This window comes from Cavia porcellus, unplaced genomic scaffold (genome assembly GCF_034190915.1).
Source record: "Cavia porcellus strain 051 isolate PalLab524CR breed Dunkin Hartley unplaced genomic scaffold, mCavPor4.1 scaffold_19, whole genome shotgun sequence".
Classification (NCBI taxonomy): Eukaryota; Metazoa; Chordata; class Mammalia; order Rodentia; family Caviidae; genus Cavia; species Cavia porcellus.
Genome location: NW_026947502.1, coordinates 49,601,808 through 49,629,264, shown reverse-complemented (window position 1 = coordinate 49,629,264; position 27,457 = coordinate 49,601,808). Strand labels below are relative to the sequence as shown.

The following is a 27,457-nucleotide window of genomic DNA, read 5'->3' as shown; positions in this document are numbered from 1 at the left end:
GCTAGTTTTTCCAGTACTATTTATTAAAGCAGCTATCTTTCTTCTAGTAAACATGTTTGGCCCCTTGTCAAAGATTAGGTAGCTGAGTATATTTGGAGTTGTGTCTGCATCTTTTGATCTACTCTGTTGATCCTTGGGTCTCTCTACATGTATTTTTGCCAGGACCATGCTTTTTATCATAGTATAGTATAATTTCAAGTCAGGGATTGTGATCTTTGCTGCCTTGTCTTTGTTGCCAGATTTGCCTTTGCTATTCTGAGTCACTTAATGTTTCAAATGAGTTTTAGGAAGATTTTCTCTAGTTCTGTGAGGTTTGTTACTGATATTTTGATCAATATTGCATCAGTACACCTTTATAAGTGATTTGTTTCTGTCTCTAACATCTTTTAATATTCTTGTGCTGAATTTCTGGAATCTTCATTATTATAGACATTACTGTAGATTTATTTTTGTCTATGACTAATTGGATATCTGTATGCCTCACTTATCTGTATATGAAATTCTTTTTTCATGCTTGGGGATTTTTTTGCCATTACTCCTGTGAGCATGTTTTTTATATCATTTGTGCTGTCTCCTAACTTTTTGCATTGCCTCTGATCAATCTTATGCTTTTCTTCTTTGCATCATCTTGCAGCTGTTGCATTGACTTTTCATTGTCCTTTGCTACTTTTAAGAAATCTTTCCTTTCATGATAGTTAACAGAAATCCCATCTTCTAGATCCGATATTCCATCCTTACCTTGGTTCAGTGGGTTGCATATACTCTGAGTAGAATTTTTAATCTCCTGGACATGTGTTGACATCTGCTTTATGAATTCCATTTCTCTCCTATGTTGGACATTCATAATTTCCATCACTTTCCTAAGCTCATGTATTTTTTATTTATTTATTTATTTTGCCTGTATGTGCTCTAATGGCACAAACCAGGTCTTTTGTTATGGTCATCATCTCCATAGTTACCTGAGTGATTATTTCTGATTTGATTAGTTTCTAGAGTTTTATTTATGTGTTTTGTTACTTCCACTGTTAACACTTCAGTGTGTTCAGGTGGATGATGTTCAAATTATTCCATTTCATTGCCCTCTGAGTTTTCTTTTGTGAGCTGGAAGTCTGGGGTTACATCTTGTGTAAGTGTCTTCTCAGTTTGTGTATTCTAAAATTTTAATTTATTAGGCCTAGGATTTAACTCAGTGGCATAAGTGCCTGCCTGACAAGCATGAAGTCATGAGTTCAATACCCAGCACCAATTTTTTTTTTTAAATTTATTTTCTGTATTGATGCTTGTAAATTTCTTGTGGTAAATACTTTTATTACTATTGTCATGTCTTTCCTGGGCAAGATCTATTCATGTCTTCTCTGTGTAGCTGATTTTTTTTTTTTTTCTTGGTCTTTGTTCCAAAATGCTTCTTCCCAGTTTGTTAGACATGAGAAGTTGCTATTTGATTTCACCTATTTGTCATAGCATCTGTCCTTTTGTACTGAACTATGATGATAGTTACTACTCCAGAGACTCACAGTGTTGTCCTACAAGGGACACTAGTAAGTATAGCAAGTATGGCATCCTGGCTAGAAAAATAAGTTAGCTTTAACAACAGCATCTAACATAGCCCACAGACTGACAAACTGTGATGACTACTAATTTGGTACCTTTAACAATAGGAACAAGATCTACAGTTATATAACAAAACCCAACATAAACCAGGAAGTTGGATGCTGTGAGTTTCCCCTGATTGGAGTGATTTTGCCCTGTGTTAGAAGCTGGGAATTTAAGAGGGATAGGATTAGGGAACAAAACAGGGAGGTCAATGAAGAGAAATATAGTAGAAGCAAGACTGGAGCACAAAGGATGATCACCCAAGCTTTTGGGAACTGGAGAAGAGGACAGGCGAGAATGAATGAAGAAGACCGAAGAATATCGAAGCATACCAGAAAGGCTAGAAGATCAGGAAGGAGCAGCTTTCTGGTCAGTTCTCCTGCAAGTGCTGGCGAAATTTGCACCAGGCTTCAGTGTCCTGTGTTGGAAGCAAGGCAAAAAAAAGGTGAAGACTAGAAACTAAGTTCACTCATATTAAAAATGTCGTAAAAAATCAAGACAGCTATTGAAAAAGAGAAAATTTAACTTCAAAACAAAACAAATAATAAAATCTAAGCAACCCCCCCCCCAAAAAGGGCAGGAAAAGGAAAACAAAGCAAAACAAATAAAGCAAAAATAAATAAATTTCTGGTGTCCACAGTTCTGATGTAGTGTGCAGCTGCGAGCCCAGAGCTGTGCAGGATAATCCCGGCAAGTCTGCAGTAGAGTTGATGCTGGATTCAGGGCTGATCTTGGCCCCCAGATATGAGGGCTGGGACCCATCTTTAGCCAGCAACTTTCTGGATGTCCCCTTGTGGACCTGCCCATGCCTTACTCTGTTTTTTTTGTCTGTGTTGCTCTCCCAGTTGTTCTGACAACCCCAGACAGGCAGCCTGAGGATGCTCTTGTTCCCATGTACAGTCTCCCCATCCTGGTCCTTGCACAGCCTCCTCTGTTCTACCATCCTACTCTCCCCACCCGTCTTGGTTTCTGTCCTTTCCAGGCTGCTGGTCACAGGGTAGGTGGGGCTAGTGCTAGTGGACTCAGTCATTCCTGCCTCTGTGGAGACAGCCCAGAGCTGCTTGGTCTCGCTTCTTGCTCAGTTCTTGTGACAGGGGAGTGCTTTACTTTCCACTTGTTGCCCTACAGGGGCCTGAGGCCGCTTAGATCGGAGTCCCACTCTGATCTGCAGGCAGCAGGAGACATTGTGTGTTCTACTCACTACCTTCACTGCCTCCACTGCGGTTCCTAACTTCGTTGTTCCTAGAGATACCAGTTGACTGCTATGATGCATGGCACAAAACAGACATAGTTAAAAGAAAAAAAAAAAAAAATCCTGGAGGCTCACTGGGGAAGGAGCAGCTTCCTGGTCAGTTTTGTGAGTGCTGGCGAAATTTGCTGCCAGGCTTCAGTGTCCTGTGTTGGAAGCAAGGCAAAAAAAAAAAAAAAAAAAAAAAAAAAAAAAAAAGGTGAAGAGCTTTATCTCCCAGATCTACCCTGGATGGCTTGTATTTGCCACACTTTTTCAGTCCATCAGTTTTTGGGGGGATTTCCCAGAAGGGTGGTGACTACTCTGCATGCAGGCAGCAGTCCCACCAACAGCCCTGTGGTCTGCTTTGCCAGTTTATGAAGTCCTATGTCTATGTTTTATTTGATCTACGAGTCTCTTATGTCAGATTGATTTTGGCATCAGGGGTATGTCCCTGTTGTAGTAGTTTTTCTCTGAGTAACACCAACATGGCTTCTCCTCTGCTCAGCTGTATTGAATTCTGGTTCCTGATTCATATAATTTTTATTGATAGTTTACTTGTACTTTATGATCATTTCTTTATTTTAATTTCTGAAATTTCTTGCCAGTAATTGTGATTTGCATTGCTTTTTATCTATCCAAAGGCTTTATGCTGTCATGTCAAGTAGACCTGTGGTGTTCTTGTGCTTTACATATTAGGCAGTGAAGTTTGAGAGAGATAAATAATGCTGCTAATTGCAGATGACTAGAAAATTTGAAAAGCAAAGTCATTAATTTAATTGGGGATTTCAGACTCCAGGTTTTCAGATTCCTGAAAACACTTCACACACTCATGGTTCTCCATATGAGAATCTTCCATATGTTACACCTTCTGCTTGGTGTCAGATATGTAGTTATGAAGAAGGCCAGCCCCACCCTCAAGAAATGCATAGATTAGGGGGAAAGAGAGCAATGTCCACTGCCACTTCAGTCCAGCATAAATGTATTGACACTACATTATGACTATGCTTTGGCTATTAGCTGGAGCAGTGGGCAGGTAATGTGGTTAGTTTCTGCCAGTGTTATATGTTCTGGTAATGACTGCTACTCTGTTTTAATCCTTGGATACCTTGACATTGCTAAGAATGATTATTTAAAAGTAATCTATCTTCGCCTTTGATTTAAAAGTTAGAAGCCTTTTGTGTGATTTGTATGCTAGTGATAAAAATTTTTGTGATTTACATGTGTTCATGATTTGTTTAAAAAGGCATTCAACACTTTGGCTCATGGACAGTTTATTCTGGAGAAGTTGACACAGCTGCCACACAGCTGTCTGGGAAGACTGTGTCCTCAGGGATCCCAGGCTGGGCTGGTGTAATAACACTGTATAGCATTGAGCTGTGATCATGTCATTTGTTAGGAAAACAGCTATTATATTTCTATGGAACGAATATTTTAAGTCACACTTCATTTCAGTAGGTTATGACATAGAATTGCATTATTTACCAACATGAGCACTGAAAATGGTTAATATTTGGCTGAGTTACTACAAGCAAATAGGACAGCTTAGGCATTCATTTAGTTTAAAACCAGTGCTTACCATGTAACATGCACACACATGGTAATACAGAATGGTCCCTGTCATCATGAAGTTTTGCAATCTGATAGACAAGACAGATATGAATTGTAAATGACTATAGAATTATAAACTTTGGTGAGACCATGACCTAACCAGGTGGGACAGGTCGTGTTTCCTAAAGATGGATGCAGTAATGCCTTCCATCTCATAACCTTTACAGGCCTCTACCGTGGAGTTACTTCTCATTCCCAAACACTGCTCTGGTTTCGAGAAGGAAAGTCTTTTCCTGTGTGCAAAATACAAACATTTTCTGTTTTGTTCTGAGAGTTTTATTATATTGTTTTGTGATTTTTTTTTTTCCCCTTTTGGTAGTACTGGGGATTGAACCCAGGGCCTTGAGTATGCTAGGCAAGTGCTCTACCACTAAGCCACACCCTCACTGGTGTTTTGTTTTGTTTTGTTTTTGAGTGATATTCTTGCTGACTTCTTCAGAGTGGATTTGAACTTGCCATTCTCCTGCTTCGGCCTTCCTAATTGTCCTTTACTTAACACTAGACTCTCTTGGAAGTTAGTTGTTTTTTGTTTGTTTGTTTGTTTTTTAGAATAATAAGCATCCCCTTATTTGCTGACAGCCATTATAAAAGCTGATTACATTGACAACAAAAATGTCTTCTTGGGTTGATGTCAGAGGCAGTGTTTTTATGTATGGCATGATGTGAGGATGTCAGCTTTTTTCTATATGGAAGGCCAGCTGTCCTAGCACTACAAGGTAAAGACGTCCTTTACCCATTGAATGGCCTTAATGCTGTTACGAAAGGTAACTAATATCAAAGTGGAGTCTACTTCTGAATTCGCAGTTCTGTTCCTTTGATTTTTATGTTTGTCCTTAGGCCAGCACCATACTCATAATTAATTAATTCTCCTAATAAATTTTGAAATTGAGGTTGTGCAAGTTCAACAACTTTGTTCTTTTATCAAAATTGTTTTTGCTGTTCTTGCTTTTTTGCATCTCTGTTATGTTTTTTAGGATCAGTTTATTCATACCAAATAACTAGGAGTTCATTTGCTAGGATTTTAGTAGATATTTTGTTAAATCTATAGATCCATTTGTGAATAACTTTTACCTTTGAGCCTTCTAATCCATAAATGTGAAATACTTAATTTTTTTTTTTTTTTTTAGTATCTCTTAGCAGTGTTTTGTGGTTTTTAGGACATTAGCTTGGTATTTATTGCATAAAATTTATTTCTAAGTAGTTCTTGTTAATGTTTTTATGAATGTAATTGCTTTTCAGTTTAATTTTCAATTGGCTACTAAAGTATAATAATGCAAATGATTTTTATATGTTGGTCTTATACCCCATGACACTATGTATGGTATTTATTAGTGGTAGTGGATTGATTTTTAGTAGAAGCATAAAGATGATTTAAGTAGAATTCTAATGAGTGGAATTAGTAGGATTCCATGACATATAGAATCCTGTTATCTGTTAGTAAAGGCAGTTTTACTTCTTCCTTTCTAGAGTAAATATCATTAATCATTCCATTGCACCTCTTCCCTTCCTTTGCTTCCTGTTTTCCCTTCTCTCCCTTCCTTCCCCTCCCATCTCCTCCCCTTCACTCCCACCTTACACTACATCAGAATCATTATTGCAGTGTTGCTGCTGAAAGTACGAAGAAACCATTTAGTCTTTTACTGTTAGCAGTCAGATTTTTTGCCACCATTTTTCATGGTGAAGACATTTTCCTATTCCTAGTTGTTGAGAGGTTTTACTGTGAATAAGTGGGGTAAACAGGAGTCTTGAATTTTGCTAAATGCTGGTTGAGATGATTATATGGTCCTTTTTTATTTTTTTTTCTACTAATAATAGTGCATTACAAATAGGTGAAACCAAGTTTGCTTTTACTTGATCATGATATGTAATCTTCTTTATCTGTTGCTAGATATGGTCTATTAACGGTTTTTGTATCTGAGTAATCATGCATGATATTGGCTCACGATAGAATATTATTATGGTATAGTCTTACTTTAACCTATACATTTCTGCTTCTGGTGTTTATTCAGTGGGTATGAACCATATACTTCTAAGTCTGGGGTTGTATTTTTGGGGAAGATTTTTCTTTGGTCTTCCTTGGAATTTAGATCTGTTAACAAAATATTTGGTTTGTTTTTCTAGGAATAACTTTATTTCACCTACATTCTGGAGCAGGCTATGTAATTCTTAGCTGACAAAGAAACAACTTTGGATGCACCCTGCTGCCTTCTGGCCTGTTGCTTGAGATGAAAGAGAGTCTTTAATCATTTTGCTGTGCTTCTGCAAGATCTCTTCCTGTACTCCTGTTGCTATCCAGACTTTTTCTGTCTTGGGCTTTCAGTAATTTGATTAGGAGATTAGGATGTGTTTGTTTATCTATTTGTTGGCTAAGCTGTATGGAGGTATGGAGTATTGTGTGTTTCTTTGTTTTTAATGGTGGAAATTTTCAGGCAGTGTTTAAGTTTTTCTGTCTTTCTCTCCACCTCCTCTGCCCTGGAAACCCACTGCAGGTCTCTTGGTTCACTTCTGGTGTCACATGAGTCTGGACTCATTCGTCCTTTTTTCTCGGTGTTCCTCGGACTGGACATTTTAATTGACCTAACTTTGTTCATTAACTCTTCTGTCACCTCTAATCTGCTGTTGAGCTCATCTAGTGAACTGTTCCTGCAGTTCATGAATCTTTTTCCCACCGCTTTTATTATTAATTCAATATCTGGGCCCTCTCTAAGATACTTACTGTTGCCTGTGGTTTTTGCTCCCTGAGAATGGGTCACATTTCCATGTTTCTTGTTTTGTTGTTGAAAATTCTGTGTGTGAGATAATGTATTGCAGCAAATCAGAATCCTGACTTACTTCCCAGAAGGTTGTTGTTGCTGTTTGTCTTCCGTTTCTTTAATAATTTAGCTGGAGTCAGCCTGTGGAGTCTGTGCCCTCATGCTTTGGAGGTAATCATGTCTCTCCTCTTGGTTTTCCTTTTTACTTTATTTCAGCCTGTTGTTTAGAGAGTTCTTTACACTGTACAGTGGTCAGCCAAGGGCTGGAGGGAGGTGCATTCACATTCCTGCGCCCCATGAAACTGTGCGCATGGGCTAGGGGATCTCGAGTTCTCTCTCTTTCTCTCTGCCTTGCTGGCTGTTTTCTTGCTGGGACTCCTGGTCCTTCTTTTGCATACACACAGACAGGCTGCTTGGCAGGACTGTGGAGAGGCTGGCAGGGGTCTTTCCTGCCTGTTCATTTCTGTGGTCTGCCTCTTCAAGATGGCACTATCAAGCTCGCTCATTTCCATGTCTTCCTTATTTCTTTGCTACAAAATGAGTATTGTTTGACTGCGTTCCTGGTCATGGAATTTCTAACTCTTTATTCCAAATTAACTGAGTTCCCTCCTATAGCAAAGCTTTGGATTTTTGTGGCTTTCCTGTTTCTTGGGGAAACTAACATAACAACTGGACTAGAAAAGAGTGGTGGTTTACATCCCCAGACAAGAATGCCAAGGACTCCTCTTTTCCTTTCCTTTTCCCTTTCTTCTTTCCTTTCCTTTCTTTCTTTTTAATTTTGAGATGGATAACTTGCTAAGTTTCCCACACTGGCCTTGAACTCCTGATCTTCCTGCATCAGTCTCTTTGAGTAGCTACAATTTCAGGTGTACATTGCTGTACCCAAGTAGTCTCTTACCTTCCTTAGCTTCTGTTTAGACTTTTTTTTCATGGGTAAATTCATTGCATTTTCAGTTTATTCTGTACCTTCAGTCATTATCAGTACTACAGAAATGGTTCCTTTGGACATTTTGTCAAATTGTGTTGTTCTCTATAGGGAAGTTTGGCTGGGCCCCTCACTTACCCAAAAGTGCCTCATTATTACTGTTTTAGTTTGTGTGTTTTTGTACCCCTGTCCTTATGAAAATATGAAAAGTTTTACTTGGTTCTTTTTAATACCTGCATAATATACTTAAGGTCCAGAATTTATCTAGCCAGTCCTCAAATGCAAACATTAAGGTTACTTCTTACAGATTATAATGTAAGCAGTGATCCCAGGATTAACCTGGAACATAAATATTAACATATTTTAGCAAATGTATCTGAAGAGTAATTCCTGGCAGAGAATCCACTGAATTTCAATAAGTTCCATTTGATGATTTCATTTAAAGTTCTTTTCCCGTTCTCCTGGTTAACATATGTTTAAATTAATTCTATGTTCTTTGGGTAGAAAATCTTGCATACCAATATTTTGTTAGAATTCCGGCCATCATTCTTAACTTCACAATGGATGAAGTTGGGTTTAATAGTTTTATTTTTCAATGGATAGTTAAAATGATAACTCTGTAAGTCATTATTGTCTGATTTGTATTCTCTACCAATTTAAAAGCATCATTTCTTTTTTTTAGATTTACAGTTTTTGTTAGTACATATATGTAGCACACAATGTGTACACTCTTCATGGTGAGTTAGTGCAGGTAACATCTTGGGCTTTTTTATAGACCCTTGCCCTTCCCTGCCTCCCTTGAAATGCACCATCCTCTTCCCTTTTTTCTTTCCAAGGAAATAAAAATGTAACTACAGTCATTATATCGAATGTCCATGCAATGTTAGAAGAAAGTCACATACATTTTTTAAAATTATCATAAATGACACAACTGACATTCATTTGGTTAAACTCAGACATAACCTCAGATGTCATTGACTCAAATCCTGTATTTCTCTGTTACTGTCTATTTTAATGTAGTTTTACAAAGATAATATTTTTAATGGTCTTTAATTATAGTTTTCATGACACCATAATAATGACTTAATCTTAATTAAAGCAATACTGTTATTTAAAGAAAATTTTATGGTGTTTTCAAGTAGAGCCTCCTTGTCTTTTTTTTTTTTTTTTTTTTTTTTTTTTCATGTAATAACCTTTTTAAGTAGGTATGATTGATTGCTACACTTCCTGAAAATTTTCAGCAGGGCAAATATTTAATATTTACCTGGCACATTTTATTTAGAATGTGCTTTACAAATCCCTTATTGATCTTCACACATTTTTAATAAAGTGATTTGGAACATTAAAGTGCTTGTTTTGGAGAGGTTCAATGGTGATAGAAAATTTCAGATGACTCTGGAGGTCAGAATATTTCAAGGAAGCCAGGGAAACAGTCTGTGTTTATAGTACGTAGATCCCAGATAATAAGCTTTTCCTGCTAATTGTAATGACTTCTATTCATCATTTGCTTTTACTTCCTCCCATCTTGCAAGTTGGGATTTCAACTTCCTTTTCATTGGTGTTCATATTATTTATTATTCTATTGTATCTTCTAAGTTTGAAGCCACTTTCTGCATTCTGCTTTTAAAAATTAAGGTATTTTGTTATATATTTACTAATTTTTTTCAGATTTTTAATTCTAAATTATTCAGTACACTATCCTTTGAACCTTCTGATCACACTGCAGTATGTTCATGTTTTCTCTATCCTGAAATTCTCACTTTCTGCCTTCAGAATGAGGTGTTTTCTCTCACACAGGGGTGGAAGGTACTCCTTGCCCTTGCTGTGTCTGTGACTGGTTCTCACCTAGTCTTTATCATGCTGAAATGGACTGCAGCTAAAGCCTTTACAGAGAGTGCTACTGAAGTTAGTGGTGGTTTGTTAATCTCACAGAATTAGGATTTGGTTGTTTGATGGAAAATGACCGTAACATTGACTTTCTTTGATTTTATACTATAACGAATTCATCTTTCTCATTTTCATGCCACAACTTTGTGGTCTAATTTGTAAATATCCTTCCCCTACTCCCATCCCACTTTTTGTGACAGTTTCCCTTTGTTGTCCAACCTGAGCTCAAACTCAGCACCCTCTTCCCTCAGTCTCCAAATAGCCGAGATTACAGGCATGCACCACCATATCCAGATATGTCTTGTGTTTCATTCCAAAAATTTCAGTTTTAGTGTACAAATCTTGTATTTTTTTGCTTGTAGCTTGTTATTTTATTTTAGATAACACTCATTAGCTAACAGTCATTAGTTCTTATTTTTTTCTGTAGATTCTGTAACATTTTGTATACTAGTTTATGCCATATTTGTTTGGTAGAGACTGTTTTAGTTCTTTCTTTTTAATTTGGATGCTGTTTATTTCTTTTTGTTATATAGTTGTCCTAGCTAAAACCTCAAGTGCGATGCTAAATAGAAATGGAAAGAGGATATAACCTTGCCTCATGTTTGTCTTTAAGATGATACTTTGAGTCTTCTCAGTGCTAAATCTATGGGTTTGGTTGAATTCTTCCATGAAAAATTTATTTTCTGCCTAATGAAATAATTGTGTGGCTTTTTTCTTTGTTTCATTCTTATCCTATTATATTGATTATTTGTTTCACTTGGTTTTGTTTTCCATTGTTGTTTTTGTTTTTTTGAGAGAGGATCTCACCATGTGGTCCAGGCTAACCTTGAACTCACTGTGTAAGCCAGGCTGGCCAGATTTGTGGCCACTGTCCTGGGTCAGCCTCACAAGTGCTGGGATTCAGGGTGTGCGCCTCCACACCCAGTGCATTAGTTGATTTTCTATGTTAAATCAACTTTTCAATCCTGGAATAATTTCTCCTTGCCACCTAACATTTGTATTGATATATGTGTAGGGTTTTTTTGGTTTTTTCCTAATCCTATGATATGCTCCTGTTAGGCCAATACTGGCCTCTGGAAATGCGTGAGGAAATGTTCCTGCCTGTTAAATTTGTCAGGTTTTTGTGAGTCCTAGGTCAATCTCCAAGGTTTCTGTCCTCTTCAGAGTGGGTTAGAGTTGAATGTGCCAACAGCTAGTCTTGCCTTTGCATTTTTGGCAACTATCACTCAACCTCCAGCAGTCACTTCATTAGCAACAACTCAGACACGCCCTCTATATTATCTACCTGATTGGCATACTTTTTTTACTGTATCTCCTTGCAATCATTTTTTTGTTTGTTTCTTCAGAGGCCAGGTGATGCTCCAATCTAACTTCCGATTTTAATAATCCAAGTCTTCTTTTTGCTTAGTTTAGCTAGCTAAGTTTATCAATTTTGTTACTCTTTTATGCAAACCAAATTTTGATTTTACTCTATTTTTGGTTTACTATTTCATTTATTCTTGCTGTAATTTTTGTTTTTTTATTTTAGTATTTACTTCCCATTTTTAAAGAGAATAAGTTAGTTTATTGATTTGAAATTTTTTATCTTAAATATAAATCTTTAAAGCTTTAAATTTCCCTCTGATTTTTCCATTAGATGTTCTCTTTCCAATTGAGTGTGTTCTTTTTTTTTTTTTAATTGTCACTCATTTGACAGTATTTTGTAATTTTCCTTGTTATTTCTGTTTTGTTCTAATGGTTGTTTTAATTATGTTCACTTATTTGTATATATTTCTGAATTTCTTTCTAGTTCATTCTGTGTTATCAGGTAATATACTTTAATTTCAACCCTTTGAAATTATTGAGACTGGTTAAATTACTTAACCTGTATCCTGTCCTTAGAAATACTCTGTTCCCATTTGAAAAGCGTGGGTCTTTGAAGGGCTTAGTGTCTGACTAATCTCTGTTGAATCTTATGTTTTCTATATTCATTAGTAGAAGAACAGTCTTCCCAGAACACGGTGTATGTGTGGAGTAAAATCCTCACTGACTTCTCAGCATCCTGCCTTCCAAACATTCAAAGCTGTCTTTGGAGTAACTGAAGGCATCCGTTGACTTGGTGTCAGCTTTCCCTTTCACTTTTGGTCCATCCATATCTGAAATCCTTGCTGGTTGCCATTATCTTTCTGCCATGTAGCACTTCTTTTGATTTCATGAGTTGAATATTGCCTAACTTGTAAAATGTTTTTCTTTCTTTGCCTTCTTCTGATAACTGGTTCTCATGCGTCCTTAGATGGCATTCCTTGTAGAGAACCTCCTTTCTCTACTGATAGCTGCACTGCGTGACCTTCCTTTTTTGATTATTTGGACTTGAACTTTGCTTTTGTATATATTCTGTCTTTATTGACTACTCAATAGAGTTGAAGATGGTAAGGACGAGGGAGAAATCAAGGGTGACTTAGTTTCTGAGTTGAATATTTAGTTATTACTGTGAGGTAAAAGGAGAAGTGTATGTTTTGTGGAGTAGGATTGTGTGTTAGATTTTAAAATGTGCATTTACAGCTTATGCAGTATCCAAGCAGGAATGACTGAAAAGAACATGTGCATGGCTTTTTTTTTTTTCTTTTTTAATTTCAATAAAGCATCATATTGTGTCTGTGTCCTTCTGGCTACATTGAGTTCCTTGATTCCAAGGACCAGAGCTGATTCTTTTTTGCTTTTCTTGGTCTCATGATAGATGCTCAGTGACTGCTAGTAAAATTGAGTTATAGGTAACAATGCCTATATGATATTTTTACATTTTGCTATAAAAGTTTCATCTAGAAACAAAAGGAGTGATGGCTGACTAAAGAAAATTTTAGCTGGGGGAAAATGTGGTTTTCTTTTCTCCCGTTTTTATAAATGTTTATTAATATATTTTCATTTTAATGAACTCATTTTATTTTATAAACTCGTTTTCCTAAACTTTTTTAAAAAGTTGTTTGCTTTTTTATTGTGAATACTTTTGTATTTTTAATTATGAGACAAATATACCATCTTCTCTTTTCTGTGTAGGACTATAATGATGAGATCAGGCAAGCACAGCTCCAGGAATTAACATATTTGAATGGTGGATCAGAAACTACAGATGTTCCGGTAGTTCGAGGGAAACCCACTTTGCGTACAAGAGGTGTGCCAACCCCAGCAATAACCAGGTAAGTGTTACTAATTGACCTTATTTTTAAGGTTAATTTACCATAGAAGTATTTTTCATGTTTCTCATATTATTAACTAGAAACAGCTGTATTGCTACAGCTGTATAAAGCCTATATTCTGATATTGTGAAGTCACATTGAAGACATTTCTCTTGGAGGGAGATATTCCTAGGCTTATATGTATATCACTTGTACAGTTACTAGCTGATAACTTTAGACAAATTACCCTTCGCTCTAACGTTACTGCCTAAATACTTTGAAATGAGGCCAAATAGTATGAAGCTATGCCTCATTATGGTGTCCTAACTCCAGGGACCTACAGAGGTTACCTGAATTAGGGGAGCAGAGTAGGGCATGCCTTGGTATTATTTGGCCTACCTCATTTATTGTATTAGTTTTCTCTTTATATGACAGGACCTTATATATTTTCCGAAAATGCACCACGCATTTAATAGTATATTTTCAAATATTTTGGGGGTTTTTCAAACTCATTTTATCCCTGCATGACCATTTTATGTTTGTACATGTACCGAGAATGTAGTGTGTGTTCATAGGCAAAGTGCTTTTAGTGATGTGGGCGTCCCAGCCAAGGAATCTACTGTGCCCAGTTTCTTGCCATAGAAACTCCCATCAGACTTGTGTCTTTAGATCTTCACCCCCTAAAGGCACAGAAAATACGGGCAGGTGGCTAAAAACAGTTTTCAGGGTTGACACTTCCATGGCAGCATTCTTTTCTTTTTAGTGACATAAATTGACAGACAGGTAGGTAAGTAGGTGAGTGTACCCTAATGATGCATAGCCATGGTAGCCCTTTAGTACAACAAATCTCCTAAGGACTAATTTCTCAGAATGTATCCTTGTTACTGAGAGACTCAGGACTGTGTGTAGTCAGTAGGTACATTTATCTAGTATTGTGTATATAAGCTTTTTAATGCTATGTATAACCTTACTCCTGTAAGTTTAGTATACAAAACTACATGTTCTAATTTTTATTTTATGTACACATACCTGTAATATAAGCTAACCTAGTGTACTCTTTCACTTAGAGTAGGTTAAGTTCCTCTAGCCTAATCCTTCCTGCAAATACACAGAAGGAACCTCCCAGGGGTTGAGCTTTGAGGTAGAGCACAGTCCTGCCATTGTCTGGGGGCAGTGTGCCCTTCATGTCACAGCTGCCAGTTTCCCTGAAGAGATTTCCTAATGTAGCTGTTAGTTTTTAAGCTGAGGTGGCAGTGTTATGAAGATATGAGGAAGGGTGTTACTTTGGAACACCTGGGGAAGCACCTCCTGCCCACACAGACTGATTCCCTTTGATTACAGCGTAAGAGTATCTCATCCTTTAAACTTCTTTCATGGTCTTGATGGTTAATGTTCTTTGATAAGGTTATTTTTTAAGTTCTCATTTTGGGCTCTGGTTTTGTTTGTTATGGAGGAAATCGCTGGTCTAGCGCTGAAATTAAAGGTGTCCTTCAGTCCTCACGTGTTTACTTGGAGTCACACATAGTTCTTACACTAGGAGCCAACCAGTGGGCACACTTACACTAGGAGCCAACCAGTGGGCACAGGGGACACAAGCCGCTCCCCTTGCCACCCAGTGCTCTCATATCTCTCCTCCTTTCCCTTCCCCTTCTCGCTCTCCTCTTCCTTGCTGTCGCCCTTCCTGCTCTGCTAGTGCCCTTCCCTCTCCTTCCTCCTTCCCCTTGTCCCTCTTCTTCCTCACATTTTTTGTTTGTTTTTTGAGAAAAATCTCACTGTTTAGCCTGGGCTTAAACTCACATCCTGCCTCAGCCTCCCGAGTACTGGGGATTACAGATGTGTACCACTGTGCTCTGCTAGGTATATCCTTCTTTCCTTTCTCTATTTGATTGTGGTTTCCTGCATCGTAAAATCTTACATTTCTTCTTTCTGCAATATAAAGTTCATATTCCTAAAAGAGGCATTCAAAACTCTTCTGTACTTTTTCTAAAATCTCTCTTCAGCTCAGTCTTTCTTCATTATATGGCCATCATATTTCCTGTGTATTTGACCAAGTCTGAGCGGGAAAATTCGCTTTATACGGTTTGTACTTGCGCCCTTGTGGGCCTTTGTTCCTGTTGTTTCTTCTCTCTGTGGCTGGTTCTCCTTTTGCTCTCTGCTCCACTCACTGGTTTAAATCTTATTTCACAACGTAACCTCAAAATCTCTTAGCATGTGCACAGCACCTGCGTTGCCTCAGCGCATTTTAAAGTACTTAAAAGGTATTATCTGGCTTAAACTTGCTAGCAGTTCTTTGAGGTGAGCTGTGTGTTGTGATTGCCTGGATTACAGCTGAGGAAACCGTGGTCAGAGAGGTAAGCTGCCTGCCTGGGATCCTGGCGGATCCAGGGGGGTCAGGTTCCACAACCCAGTGTTCCCTCTGTGTTTGATCCCTGCTTTGTGTTTTTCATCTTAAAGTTTTTTCCTCCTTTCCCCTACTAGTGTTTCCAAGGAACTTTTATTCTAATACTTTCATTATACTTTTATAATGGCACATGATAACATTTTGATACAAGCTATGAGGAAAAGACATTTAGTTACTGTTTTTTTTTTTTTTTTTTCCCCTCAAAATCATGTGTGGTAACTTGTAAGATCAACATAGCCTATCCATTCAAATAAGGTAATGAAAATAAGTTGATGTTGAAATTACAATACAAAAATGCATTGAATTTCCTAAAGGCCATAGCTGGGAAAAAGTAGAAACAGAATTTAGTGTCTAAATGTTTTAAAACAGTAATAATACAAAGAAAAATACAAAAAGAAGAGGTGGAGCAAGAGGAGAGGAGGAGGAGGAAGAAGAATGGGGGAGGAGGAGGAGGTGGAAGAGGAGGATTGCTTCCTCATTGAAATCTGGAACTTGTTAGTACTAAAGCCGTGAAGGTGATCCAGTGGATATTCATACACTGGTCACCATGTAATGTAGTAAGAGTTTCACTGGCGTTCCTCGTTACCATAGCCAGTGACTTAATAAGTCACTTTGATTTTACCTCTAAAATAAGCCTCAAATCTATTTCTTTAATTGCCCCTGCCATTCATTTTCATGTTATCTAGCCTGTTCTTCCACTTTTCATTCATAATCATAATGACCATTTAGAATTAAATTTGATTCTATCTTGTTTCTTTGGATCCTTCTGTAGCTACTTTTGCAGCTGTAAGAAAATCCAAATTTGCTGGTTTGCGTGCAGGTGACCAGCACTCTCTGTCCCTTTCTGTGTCTTCTTCCTCTTTACGCCTTACTCTATTCTTAGCCCACACAGACGGCTTCTCAGGGAAGCCTTTGCTGATTGTCTCCTTAAAGTAGCTGTCCTCAGATCCGGAAGCTGGCTCTTCACACCCTGCCTTGGGCTGCTTAGTAGTGTTTATGAAACTAAACTTACTTTACTTGTTTACTTTTCCATTGGATACTCTGTATGTCATGTAAATCCGTGAAGGCCCTGTCCACATGGCCTTTGGCATACCGATACCACTTGGTAGATGATATGACACAGTAGCACATTCTGCAGACTCCTGCTGGTCAAATGCTTACAGTTTAGAATATTTTTTTTTAAATGGCAGCTCTTATTTTTATATTACTGAATTTTCCAGGGAATTAGCTTTGTGAGAATGTTCACACAAATGGCTCTGCTTTGGAATTTCATAGTAGGACAAGTTATTGCTGAGGTATTTGTGTGCACCATGCACCCCACTTCTGATACCTTTGCAAAGCAGGGATGGTGGACAGTGGATACCTATAATGTATAGTGAAGACCTATCGTGAAAATATAAATTTTTAATAAATCCTTTTCACTTTAGTTCCAAATTGAGAAAACTAAGACTATGCTTTAACTGAGGAGTTCAGGAAGTCTCTCTGCCTGCAGCCTGAGTGGGACAGTGCCTCTCTCACTCCTCACTTGGTCAAGGGACCCCACAGAGAAAGAATTAGGGGAGAATCACAGAGAGAGAATTGAGACCAGTCTAGGCAGTGTGCCTTTTATTTTATGTTTTTCTTACACCACGTTTGACTGTTCCTGTATGGTCTGCATTAAACACTTCAGACACCCAAGGATGATTCCTGCCATGTGTCTCTTTAATAGACTTAGATCTGTGTGCTTTTGTCTAGTGTAACTGTTAGCTCTGTTTTGGCCTGTGTGTTTGCCAGCCGTGTGTTTTCAGGCAATTTTCAAGTTGCTATAATTCTCAATTTCCTTGTTCGTAGGTAAGCAGGGATAGGCCCACTTCACGGAATTGAAATGATGTCAGGTTTGATCCTGCCAAGACATTTTCAGGACCTGTAGTTTCCCTATATGTCATAGCTTCCTATTTTGCCTACAAGCCAGAGATGGAGTCTCAGCTTGTGTGTGTGTGTGTGTGTGTGTGTATGTGTTACAATATTGTGCTGAAGCAGCTGATTAAATTTCAGTTTGGCAGATCTGTTTCTTACTTGCTTTGGTCCTAACTTCATATATAGTTCTGTATTTCTTCTCTGTAAAAAATATGAAATATTGATTTGTATGAACAAAAGATACAGGATGATAGAAAGTATGATAGATACTGATGACATGAGCTTTGTACTTTCAGGGGGAGAGGAACAGTGACAGCCCGGCCAGTCGGAGTTGGGGTTCCACGAGGGACACCAACAACCAGGGGAGTCCTTTCCACCAGAGGGCCAGTGACTCGGGGAAGAGGCCTTCTCACTCCAAGAGCAAGAGGAGTCCCTCCTACGGGGTACAGACCTCCACCACCACCCCCCACACAGGAGACCTATGGAGAATATGTAAGTGATGATACCATGTGACGGCTGTATTGGTCAGAATGTCTCAGTCCAGAGGTGGCACTAGATGTCACAGCCAAGCACTCACTGAGTCTGACTTGAGTTCTTGAGTATTCTACCTTTATTTCACAAGCAGTTACTGAATGCTAAGTACTTAGTCTGAGAATGGCAGGACCACTTTCAGCAAGATACTTAAAAATGGTAGGACCCACAGAAATGGTACCTTTCAGCGAGTCGCTGAAATGAGTTGTAGGGGAGACTTTGGTGGGGAAGTGCAGGACAAGGGTCTGGGAGACATGCTGCTAAGCGCTTACAGAAGCTCCGGATAGCATTCCTATTCACTTCTGGGTAATCCAGTTACTTAGAAACCATCACCTCCATGTCAGAAGGTGGCTGCGTTCCTCAGTGTTTCCTTTTGAGCTGGGCTAACTATAAATTTTCAGTGAAAAAACCTAAAGCTCTCTAGTTTTTAAATGATGGATGAGTTGCCATTGACTTGATTAGATAACCTTTGTGTCCTTTGCAGTTCAATAATTGTGTTTTATACTATCTTAAGGAGGTAAGCAGAAGTAAAGAACTGTTAAGAAGGAAGGGATAGGGTTAGAATTAAAAACAAACATCACTCCTTTTGTATGCAAAAATGGAAATTGCACTTTCAGTAAAAGTTCAGGCTGCCTATATTTCTGAGGAATTAAAAAATGTAAATTTTAAAGCTGACCTTGAGACTAAGTGTTGCTTTTGCCTGGCCTGCTAGAGGTCAGGGTTCCATCCACAACACCACAAGACAGACAAAGATGTCCCTGATAAGACAGACAAAGATGACACTGTGATAAAATGGAATTTTTTTGGATGTGCTTGATTGTATTTTTGACAACTCAGTTTACTCTTTATTTTTACATTGATTTATTTCCAATATAAAATAATAAGAATAGTAAGACAGGAATGGTCCTCTTATTTTTTTTAGATCTTGTCACAACTGCTACTTTTTTGAGAAAATACATCTCTCAGTGCTTGAGGTACTTTATGTTCTTCATATTGTGTGTGCTAAAATGAAAAAAAAAATATTCTCACACAGGTTTAGATCCAAGAAAATTACAATTAATGCTATATGTTCTACTTATTTTTAGTAATTAGTTAGACCTATTTAAAGATTCTGCTTTATTAGCCCAGATAAGAAAACATGACCGGTCACAGGAACTGCACCTGTTGAAATTGAGTTGGTTTTTCTCAAGGTTATTTAAACATCCCCGATCATTTATAATGTCATCTGAGCCAACCATTCATCAGAGTCACTGTCACAAAAGACTTCCTGAGGTTTTGTCATTGAGAAGCACATGTTGACAGACAAATGTCTTTGACTAGGTTGTCATTCCTAGAGTAGCTAGGGCATACCAGGCAGGCACTTGAGTAGAATAGGGAAGCTATTGTTAAGACCAAATCCTCCTTTATGGAGTACTTGTCTTTTAAGAATAACTCAAGGCAATTCAACGCGATTAGCATTTTTCAAAAGCACATAAATAATGAATGTGTGAAAATTAGACATAATTACAGTAACTCATCTCTTTTGTGAGACCAAGAAATACCCGTTTCCCAAAATGACATTGATTTATAAGGTATATCCAAATAATTAAATAACTGAAAAATTAATTAGTGTAATCCCAAATATATTTACTGAGAACATTTTAGCAGCTCAAAATGTTGGTATAATTATACAGAAAGACAAGTTTAATGCTTCCTGTCTGAGCTTATCTTACAAATGAATTTCTAAAGTGAAATAATTTTTTGATAAGTTGCTTTAGGGTCAACATGCAAAACAAAGCAAAAAGCATGCAATCAGAGTAAATGTATGTCCCTCTAAATCTGTAATCATGTTACTATCTTGAAAAGAATTAACAAACCCAGAGAGTATAGAAGCAAAGGATTTCCTGGGCATCTTAGGAATTTCTGTTTGGGGTAGCTCTAAGTCAGGGTCCAGCAGAAGGCAAGAGTAGTGAGAGGTCCCTTGCTGAGGAGGTGCAGGGACTGAGATGCAGAACAAGGCCAGGGAAAGAGCATGTGGACCGAGAGGGAGGTCCATAAAACCAGAGCCCTGTGACTGCTGGCTGTGCATCTTGAGCTCCCGGCAGAATGTAATTGCAGACTTACTTACTTAGGTCAGATGCCTGAGATCAGGGGGCAGAGGTGACCAGAGCTCACGCTCCAGGCTGCAACTGTAGTCCAGCCTTAGCCTGATTTCCTAATGGCCGCCTGACTGCATGTTTGAAAGGCTCTTTCACTGTTGCTTTAATCACGTTTTTTCTTTGATTTTAACAAACTTACTTACAAGCCTGCATACTTACAAATTGATAATTGCTTCAAGGAAAACTGCTGTTTTCTGTATTCTCTTCTACTGTGTCTCAGTACTTCACCTTTGTACCAAATGTGTGGATCTCTCTTCCGCCCCACTGAACACTTTTCTACAGCTAATGACAGAGGCATAGGGTTTTAGCAAAGGTCTCACAGGGTATGAGCGAACCCCACAAGATTGCTCTCTGCTAGAGAAGTGGTGGGTCCCCCACTTGCCCACGGTTTCTGACTTTGCTGTAACTTGGAATTCCCACAATCTCTTCCTTCCCCATGTGTCCTAATTTTCTAGGACATCTCAGAAGTCAGATAAACAGGAGTAAGTAGTAGTTTATTCTGAGCTGAGCACAAAGGGACATGGCCTGGGAACTCGGATTCATGTTACCCTGAATGGTGTGTTCCGAAGAGGTTCCTTGAACTTTCACAGTCCGATTTTAGATATGCCATTACCCCTCACCCATAAAGAAGAAACTATGTTAGAATTCTAGAAAAATCTTAATCTCCTCTAGGTAACTGTGAGACTCTTCCAGGTAACTGAGTCTCCCTAGCTGTCCCCGAGTCACTGCCCCGCCTCACTGCTCCTGCCCTTCCCCAGTGTCTGTACATTCATCCCTACCAGCTTCAGCCCCAGAAACACAGATCGTGATTTTTCAATACCTTCCTTGCTTTGTCCGTCTCAGCCTTTTTTACCACTGTGTTTATTCTTCTTTTGTGAAACCTCTCCAGTCCTAAAGACACATCACTAATGTCAAGGGATGAAATTTCTAACAATTTAAAGATTTTAATTATCCATACTTTTTATTCTAGAATTGGCAACATTTTATTTCACAAAATAAATGTTCAGTGAACTGAGCAGAAGAAATATTTTTTGTTTTGTTTTGGTAATATTAGGGTTGAACCCAGAGCCTTGCACAGATGAGGCCATTTTTGTACCACTGAGCTATACAGATCCCTTTTCCTAAAATCTGTTTTAGGAAAATGGGATTTGGTCCCATTGAGGTACTGGCCTGGAATTTGGCAAACCTCCTTAATAGCTGAGATTATAAATATGTGTCACTCTTCCCAGCAAAGATTCATAGACACAAGAGAACTGAAGACACAGAAACAGAACACTAAAAGCAGATTGGTCATAGGTAGGGACAAAGAGATAGAGAAATGGAGAAGTCATTGGTGAGCATCAGGTTACTCTAGGTACCCTTTCTGTATACTAAAGCAGAGGTGACTATATTATTCTGCCTGTTGAAACTGGCCTGTTAGGGAAACTTTGGCTCTACCTCTTTGATCTCACCTTTTCAGAAGGTCAGATAAGCAGTTATAGTTTCACTTTGGATGCATGGAACTTGAGCACAACTGATTACATTTTCACTTTTTGCCTGGTCTGTTGAGGCACAGTGTGGGAACTTAGTTCCAAACAGTGGCATCCTGTAATTGGAGTTTAAAGTCAGCAGTATGATTCCTGTTTCCTGGGTACTTGTCAGTGCCTCTGTGCTTGCTTACTTTGTCTTTAGTAGGCTGCTTCTTGGTGCAGGAGTATGTCTTTATCTTCTTTTGCCCAACGCCTTTCACTGGGCCTGACATTTTGCGGATATAAGTAAATGTATAGAGGATGGATAACTTGGCCTTTGTGAATACAGACTTAATTCCTGTGCCATGCAGTGTGTTCTGTGCATTTTTTTCACATACAGTACTTAGTACAATAAAATTTAATATCTTAAGTCAGTTTTAGCAAATATAAATGGCCCATGCAGTGAGATAATAAAGTGTAACTTAATAAACTATTATGTGAAGGGGAAATATTTAGTTTCTGATCCCCTCTTCAATGTGGTGGTTATTATGTTCTTATAAAAATTATTTAACTTTTCTGGCCCTCAGGTTTGGTTTGGTTCGGTTCAGTTTGGTTATTCATCTTTGGGACACAGTAATGGCAGGGCTCTGGCCAGTGGGTCAGCAGGTCAGAGGGTCAGATCACACGCTGTGCTTGACCTCCCCAGCTTGACAATTCCATACTGTACTGAGTATTATTTTCGTTGTTGTTGAAACTTGGCTTCCACTGTCAACCTAAAGATGAATTTTATAGTTAAGAACTATTTTCAAAAAGTGGATATCCGGGGCTGGGGATTTAGCTCAGTGGCATAAGCGCCTGCCTTGCAAGCAGGCAGTCGTGAGTTCAATCCCTGGTACTGATAAAAATGAAAAAGACAAAAAAAAGTGGATACCCTTGAAAGAAAGCCATGGAATAAACAAATTACATTTTAATGATAATGGAATCAAGCTAAAAGTGAATGGCTGTGCATCTTTCTAATTCAAAAATAGAAGTTTTGAAATATGGTTTAAAAAAACCTGGCTCTTAGAAAAGTATATACTTGTATCCCTTAAGGTTCATAAACAAAAACAAAAATTTAATCACAGTAGTCTCTACCCCATCTCATTGTACTGGACTCAGTTTTATAATCCTGAAATGTATTTACTGTTCAGCTAAAGTGTTGTGTACTCATTTAGAGGTTTGGCAGTGGAGCTGAGGCATTGTGCACCTTTGAACCATGTGGTGAACGGTGTGCTGGGGTGCTCTAGGTGGAGCCGTGCAAGTCTATCAGAGTGTAAACACTGTCTCCTTGAGCAGTGTCTATTGTGCTTCTTTCCAGCAATAGGACGTTTATGGAACTGAATGTGGGACTGTCCTTTAGCTGCCTTGGGTGGTGGGGTGGCATTTGCCAGGAGCACAGGGAAGGCTGGGCAGCTCGAGAGCTTCCATGCCCATACTGTGTCTTAAGCATACAGTTTTTACTTGAAAAGACAACAGGGCTGCTGGAATCTGAAATACTGCTCTAAATAGCAGAGCCAAATGTGTCTGGCCATAGTGCCTGTGCACACTTCTGTCTGAAACCTCTGGTTCATGTTTCTCAGAGGGAGAGCACAGGCAGCTGTGTATTTGTGCGCCTCTACAGGGAACTAGGATGCATGGTGGACACCGGTGTTACACTGTGTGTGCAGACTTCCCAGCAGCACTCTGGGGGGTGCTCAGAAAGAGTGAGAGGGGCATCATCTGCAGAGGAGGAGCAGTGCTTAGTGAGCCTCAGGCCATTGACCTTCAGCAGTATCCACTGACACCACAGGTGTCACCGCAGGTGATGAGGGCGTGGCCAGGATTTAATCCCAGGTTCTCCAGCCCCTAATCTAAAGTGGCTGCTGCCAGCATTCTCACTTTCATCATGATAACAGCCAGAAGCTGTGTGAAAATGAACAAAGGAGTAAAGACCAGAGCTAGCCACAGCATTTTAAGTGCATGGGGTACTTGAAAAATATAGTACATGCTTAAATTAAAAAAAAAAAATATTATACTAAAGGATACATTGCCAAAAATTATGGCAGAAGCAAGACAAAGGGAATATTTTGGAGAGGGGAGTAATGGCAATGTATTTTTTACTGTAATCAAATTTTTAATTAAAAAATTTACATTTCCAATCATCTCATGTAGTCAAGCATTTATAGCAGTTTCTGTCAAATAAAAACATTATGTTATATCCTTATATACTTTATTCACTGCGTTTGACACCCTGGAGACTTCCTCTAGCTGTTTCCCAAAGATGACCACTCAAGGAGAGTGTTTTGAATCAATTCAGGATGTCAATGCAGCCACAGGAGCAACAGTGCAATAGAGATACAAAAGAGGACTCCCAGAGCTGCCTCAGACCTTGTGGGGACAAGTGTTCAGAGAGAGCAGGATCAATGACAGTGTCTTTTACTCTTAATTTTTTTTTCAAAAGCAAACAGAAAAAATGGTAGAAATAGCACAGAGTTTCAAGAAAAACAATAACAAATCAATACTAGTACATTACATATTGTTATCTTAGAAGTAGTTGTTCAGGTTACAAAATGTAATCATAAAAAAATGAACAGAGAGTCAAACCATGACAGCACAAACTGTTCCTTTCGATGAGCTAACAGAGAATTAGTAGTAGTTATTTGTCTTGCACACTTAAGCATACATACAGTTACATGTGTATACCTACAAGTTGTTCTTTAATTTTGAGCACATTCTTATTACAATATCTGTTGTCCATTTTGGACCTTATTAGTCTTTCAGTAGGGAAACAATATGATGTTTACAAATGGGGGTCTGATTTATTTCATTTATGAGGAGACTCAAGTTGCCTCCATTTAGCTATGAAAGCCTCAAGGTCATTCTTTTTATTTCTTAGTAATATTCCGTTGCATAAAAATACCACATCTTTTTCATCCATTCTGCAGTTGATGAGCAATTTGATTGTTTCCCAGATTTAGCTATTACAGATTGTGCTGCTAAAAACATAGGTGGCCATGTATTGCTTGATATGACTTTTTTCAGTTTTTCTGGGATAATACCTAGAAGGGGAATAGCTGAATTGAATGGGACTTCCAATCCTAGTATTTTGAGGAATCGCCATACTGATTTCCACAGTGGCCACACCAATCTATACTCCCAACAACAGTGGAGCAGTGTTTCTTTTTCCCTGCAACCCCACCAACATTTGTCATCAGTGGACTTCTTGATGGCAGCCATTCTTTCTGGAGTGAGATGGAATCTCAGAGTTGTTTTAATTTACATTTCTTGAATGACCAATGATGATGAACATTTCTTCATATATTTATTTGCCAATTGTATATTTTCATCTGAAAACTGTGTGTTCATCTCAGATGCCCATTTTTGGAGAGGGTCTTTGAATTTGGGGGCTTGATATTTTTTGATTCTTTATATGTTCTGGATATAATTCCTTTGAGGGACTGCTGGCTAAAATTGTTTCCCATTCAGTGGATTTTCTTTTCACTTTGTTGGTGGTTCCTTTTGAAATATAAAAACTTCAGTAAAATGAGATCCCAGTTGTTGATTCTTTCAAGTACACCTGTGCAGTTTACGTTTTGTTCATGAACTCTTTGCCTACCCTTATGTCTTCAAGACTTCTACCTACCTTGTCTTCCAGCATAGTTAGTGTTTCTGTTTTAATATTTAGATCTTTGATCCATTTTTACTTCAGTGTAGTGCATGGTGATAGACATGGGTCTAGTTTCAGTCTTTGATACATGGAAAGCCAATTTTCCAGCTCAATTTATTAAAGAGGCTTTTTTCCAGTGAACATGTGTAACCCCATTTGTCAAAAATAAGGTGGCTGAGTTTCTTTGTAGTTGTGTTTGCATCTTCTAATCTATTCCATTGATGCTCAGATCTATTTCTTTGCCAGTACCTTGCTGATTTTATCACTGTAGCTTTGTAGATTAGGATGCCTCCTGCATTGTTTTTGTTGCTCAGAATTACCTTTACTATTCTAGGTTTCTTCCGTTTCTAAATGAATGTTCAAGAATGTTTTTTCTTGCTTGATAAGGTATGTTGACAGTGTTTTGATTGGGCTTTCATTAAATCTGTATAACAGTTTTGGGAGTATGACCATTTTCACAGTGTTGGTTCTTCCTAACCAAGAGCAAGGGGTGTCTTTCTATTTTCCAATATCCTCTTCAAACTCCTTTTTTAGAATAGTATAATTGTCAGCATATAGATCTTTTATATCCTTTTTTTAGATTGAAACCTAAGTATTTCATAAACCTGTAGCCAACCTTATCAAGAAAAAGAAAGAAAAAGCTCAAATTCATGTAGTAACTGAAAGAAGAGAAACTACTACAGATTCCGTGGAAATTCAAAAGTATTATGAATATCTACTTTGAAAATCTTTACTCACATAGGATGGAAAACAGAGGAAATGGACAGATTTCTAGAAACGTATGAATTGTCAAAGCTGACTCAAGAAAGCACGACAATTTTGAATAACCCAACAACAGCTTCTGGAATTGAAACAGTGATTAAAAACTTAGCAACAAAGAAAAGCCCAGGTCCTGATGGATTCATGGCTGAATTTTACAAGAAAGAGAAAATTTAATGCCAACATTCCTCAAACTCTTCAATAAAATTGAAAGGGAAGCATCCTCCCCAACTCATTCCTGATAGTAAGTATTGCTCTGATACCAAAACTAGAGAAAGAGCCAACCAAAAAGGAAAACTATAGGCTAATTCCATTAAAGAACATTGATGCAAGGATTCTCAATAAAATACTGGCAAATAGAATGCGCCAAGTCATCAAGAAGATTACACATCATGATCAAGTTGGATTTATCCCATGAATGCAGGAATGGTTCAACATACACAAATTAATAATTAATTAATACACCACATCAACAGAGCGAAAGACAAAAATCACACGATCATCTCAATAGATGCAGAAAAAGCTTTTGATAAAAGTCCACCACTTGTTTGTAATAAAAGCCCTATAAAACTCAAAATAGATGATATCTACCTCAATCTTATAAAGGCCATCTATGACAAACCAATAGCCAACATTATGCTAAGTGGACAAAAACTGAAAGCTTTCACTTCTAAAATCAGGAACAAGACAAGGATGTCCACTATCACCACTCCTATTCAATATGGTTCTGGAAATATTGGCCATAGCAATCAGACAAGAGAGAGAAATAAAAAGAATAAGAATAAGAAGAAGTTAAATTATCACTGTTTGCAGATGTCCTGATACTCTACATGGAAGATGCTAGAAACTCTTACCAGAAGATCACTTGAGATTTAATTAATCAGCAGTGTAGCTAGACACAAAGTCAACACTCAAAAATCTGTAGCACTCCTATACTCAAACAACAAATTCAATGAGAGAGAAATGATGGGAATTCCACAATAGCATCCAAAAAAATGAAATACTTAGGAAACAATCTAATTTTTTAAAATTGAAACATTCACTGTATTGTTCCATCTTACCTTATACATCAACTGCACTACTAGTCCTGAGCCTGTTCCTACGAACTGCCGCCCTTCTGGTGTTTCTCACTGACTGAGGAAGACACTGAGGCTCCTCACAATTATCAGCCTCAGTCTTGAGTTCCTTAAGGAAGGTCTTGCTTTAGCTCAGCCCCTAAAACAGTTTTCTTACGGAAGTCATCACAGAGTGGTAGAACATCGTACCCTAATGTTTAACTGTAACCTTTTACAGATTCAGTTATCAGAGTGGCAGTGTGTTCGTCAGCCTTCCTAAATTAATAGAGACAAAAGCCGCTGCCAATACAGGTGCATGTATGAAGGGCAAGCATGCCACATGCCTTGCCTGTTACATCAGAGAGAGCATAAACTGACTCCAGACAGGCAGGCAA

General features: G+C 38.2%; 1 protein-coding gene across 3 annotated transcripts in view; it reads left to right on the top strand.

The window, feature by feature from the left end:
• Window positions 1-27,457, top strand: part of Khdrbs3 (KH RNA binding domain containing, signal transduction associated 3) — a 175,207-nt gene that overhangs the window by 87,399 nt on the left and 60,351 nt on the right. For all 3 annotated transcript variants that reach the window (XR_010041191.1, XM_063231035.1, XM_063231036.1), the window contains exons 5-6: window positions 13,031-13,170; window positions 17,743-17,938. Coding sequence is in view for 2 of the 3 variants with exons in the window: in XM_063231035.1 (XP_063087105.1) it covers window positions 13,031-13,170; window positions 17,743-17,938 (336 nt within the window). In the remaining variant the exon portion in view is untranslated. The remainder of the gene's footprint in view (window positions 1-13,030; window positions 13,171-17,742; window positions 17,939-27,457) is intronic.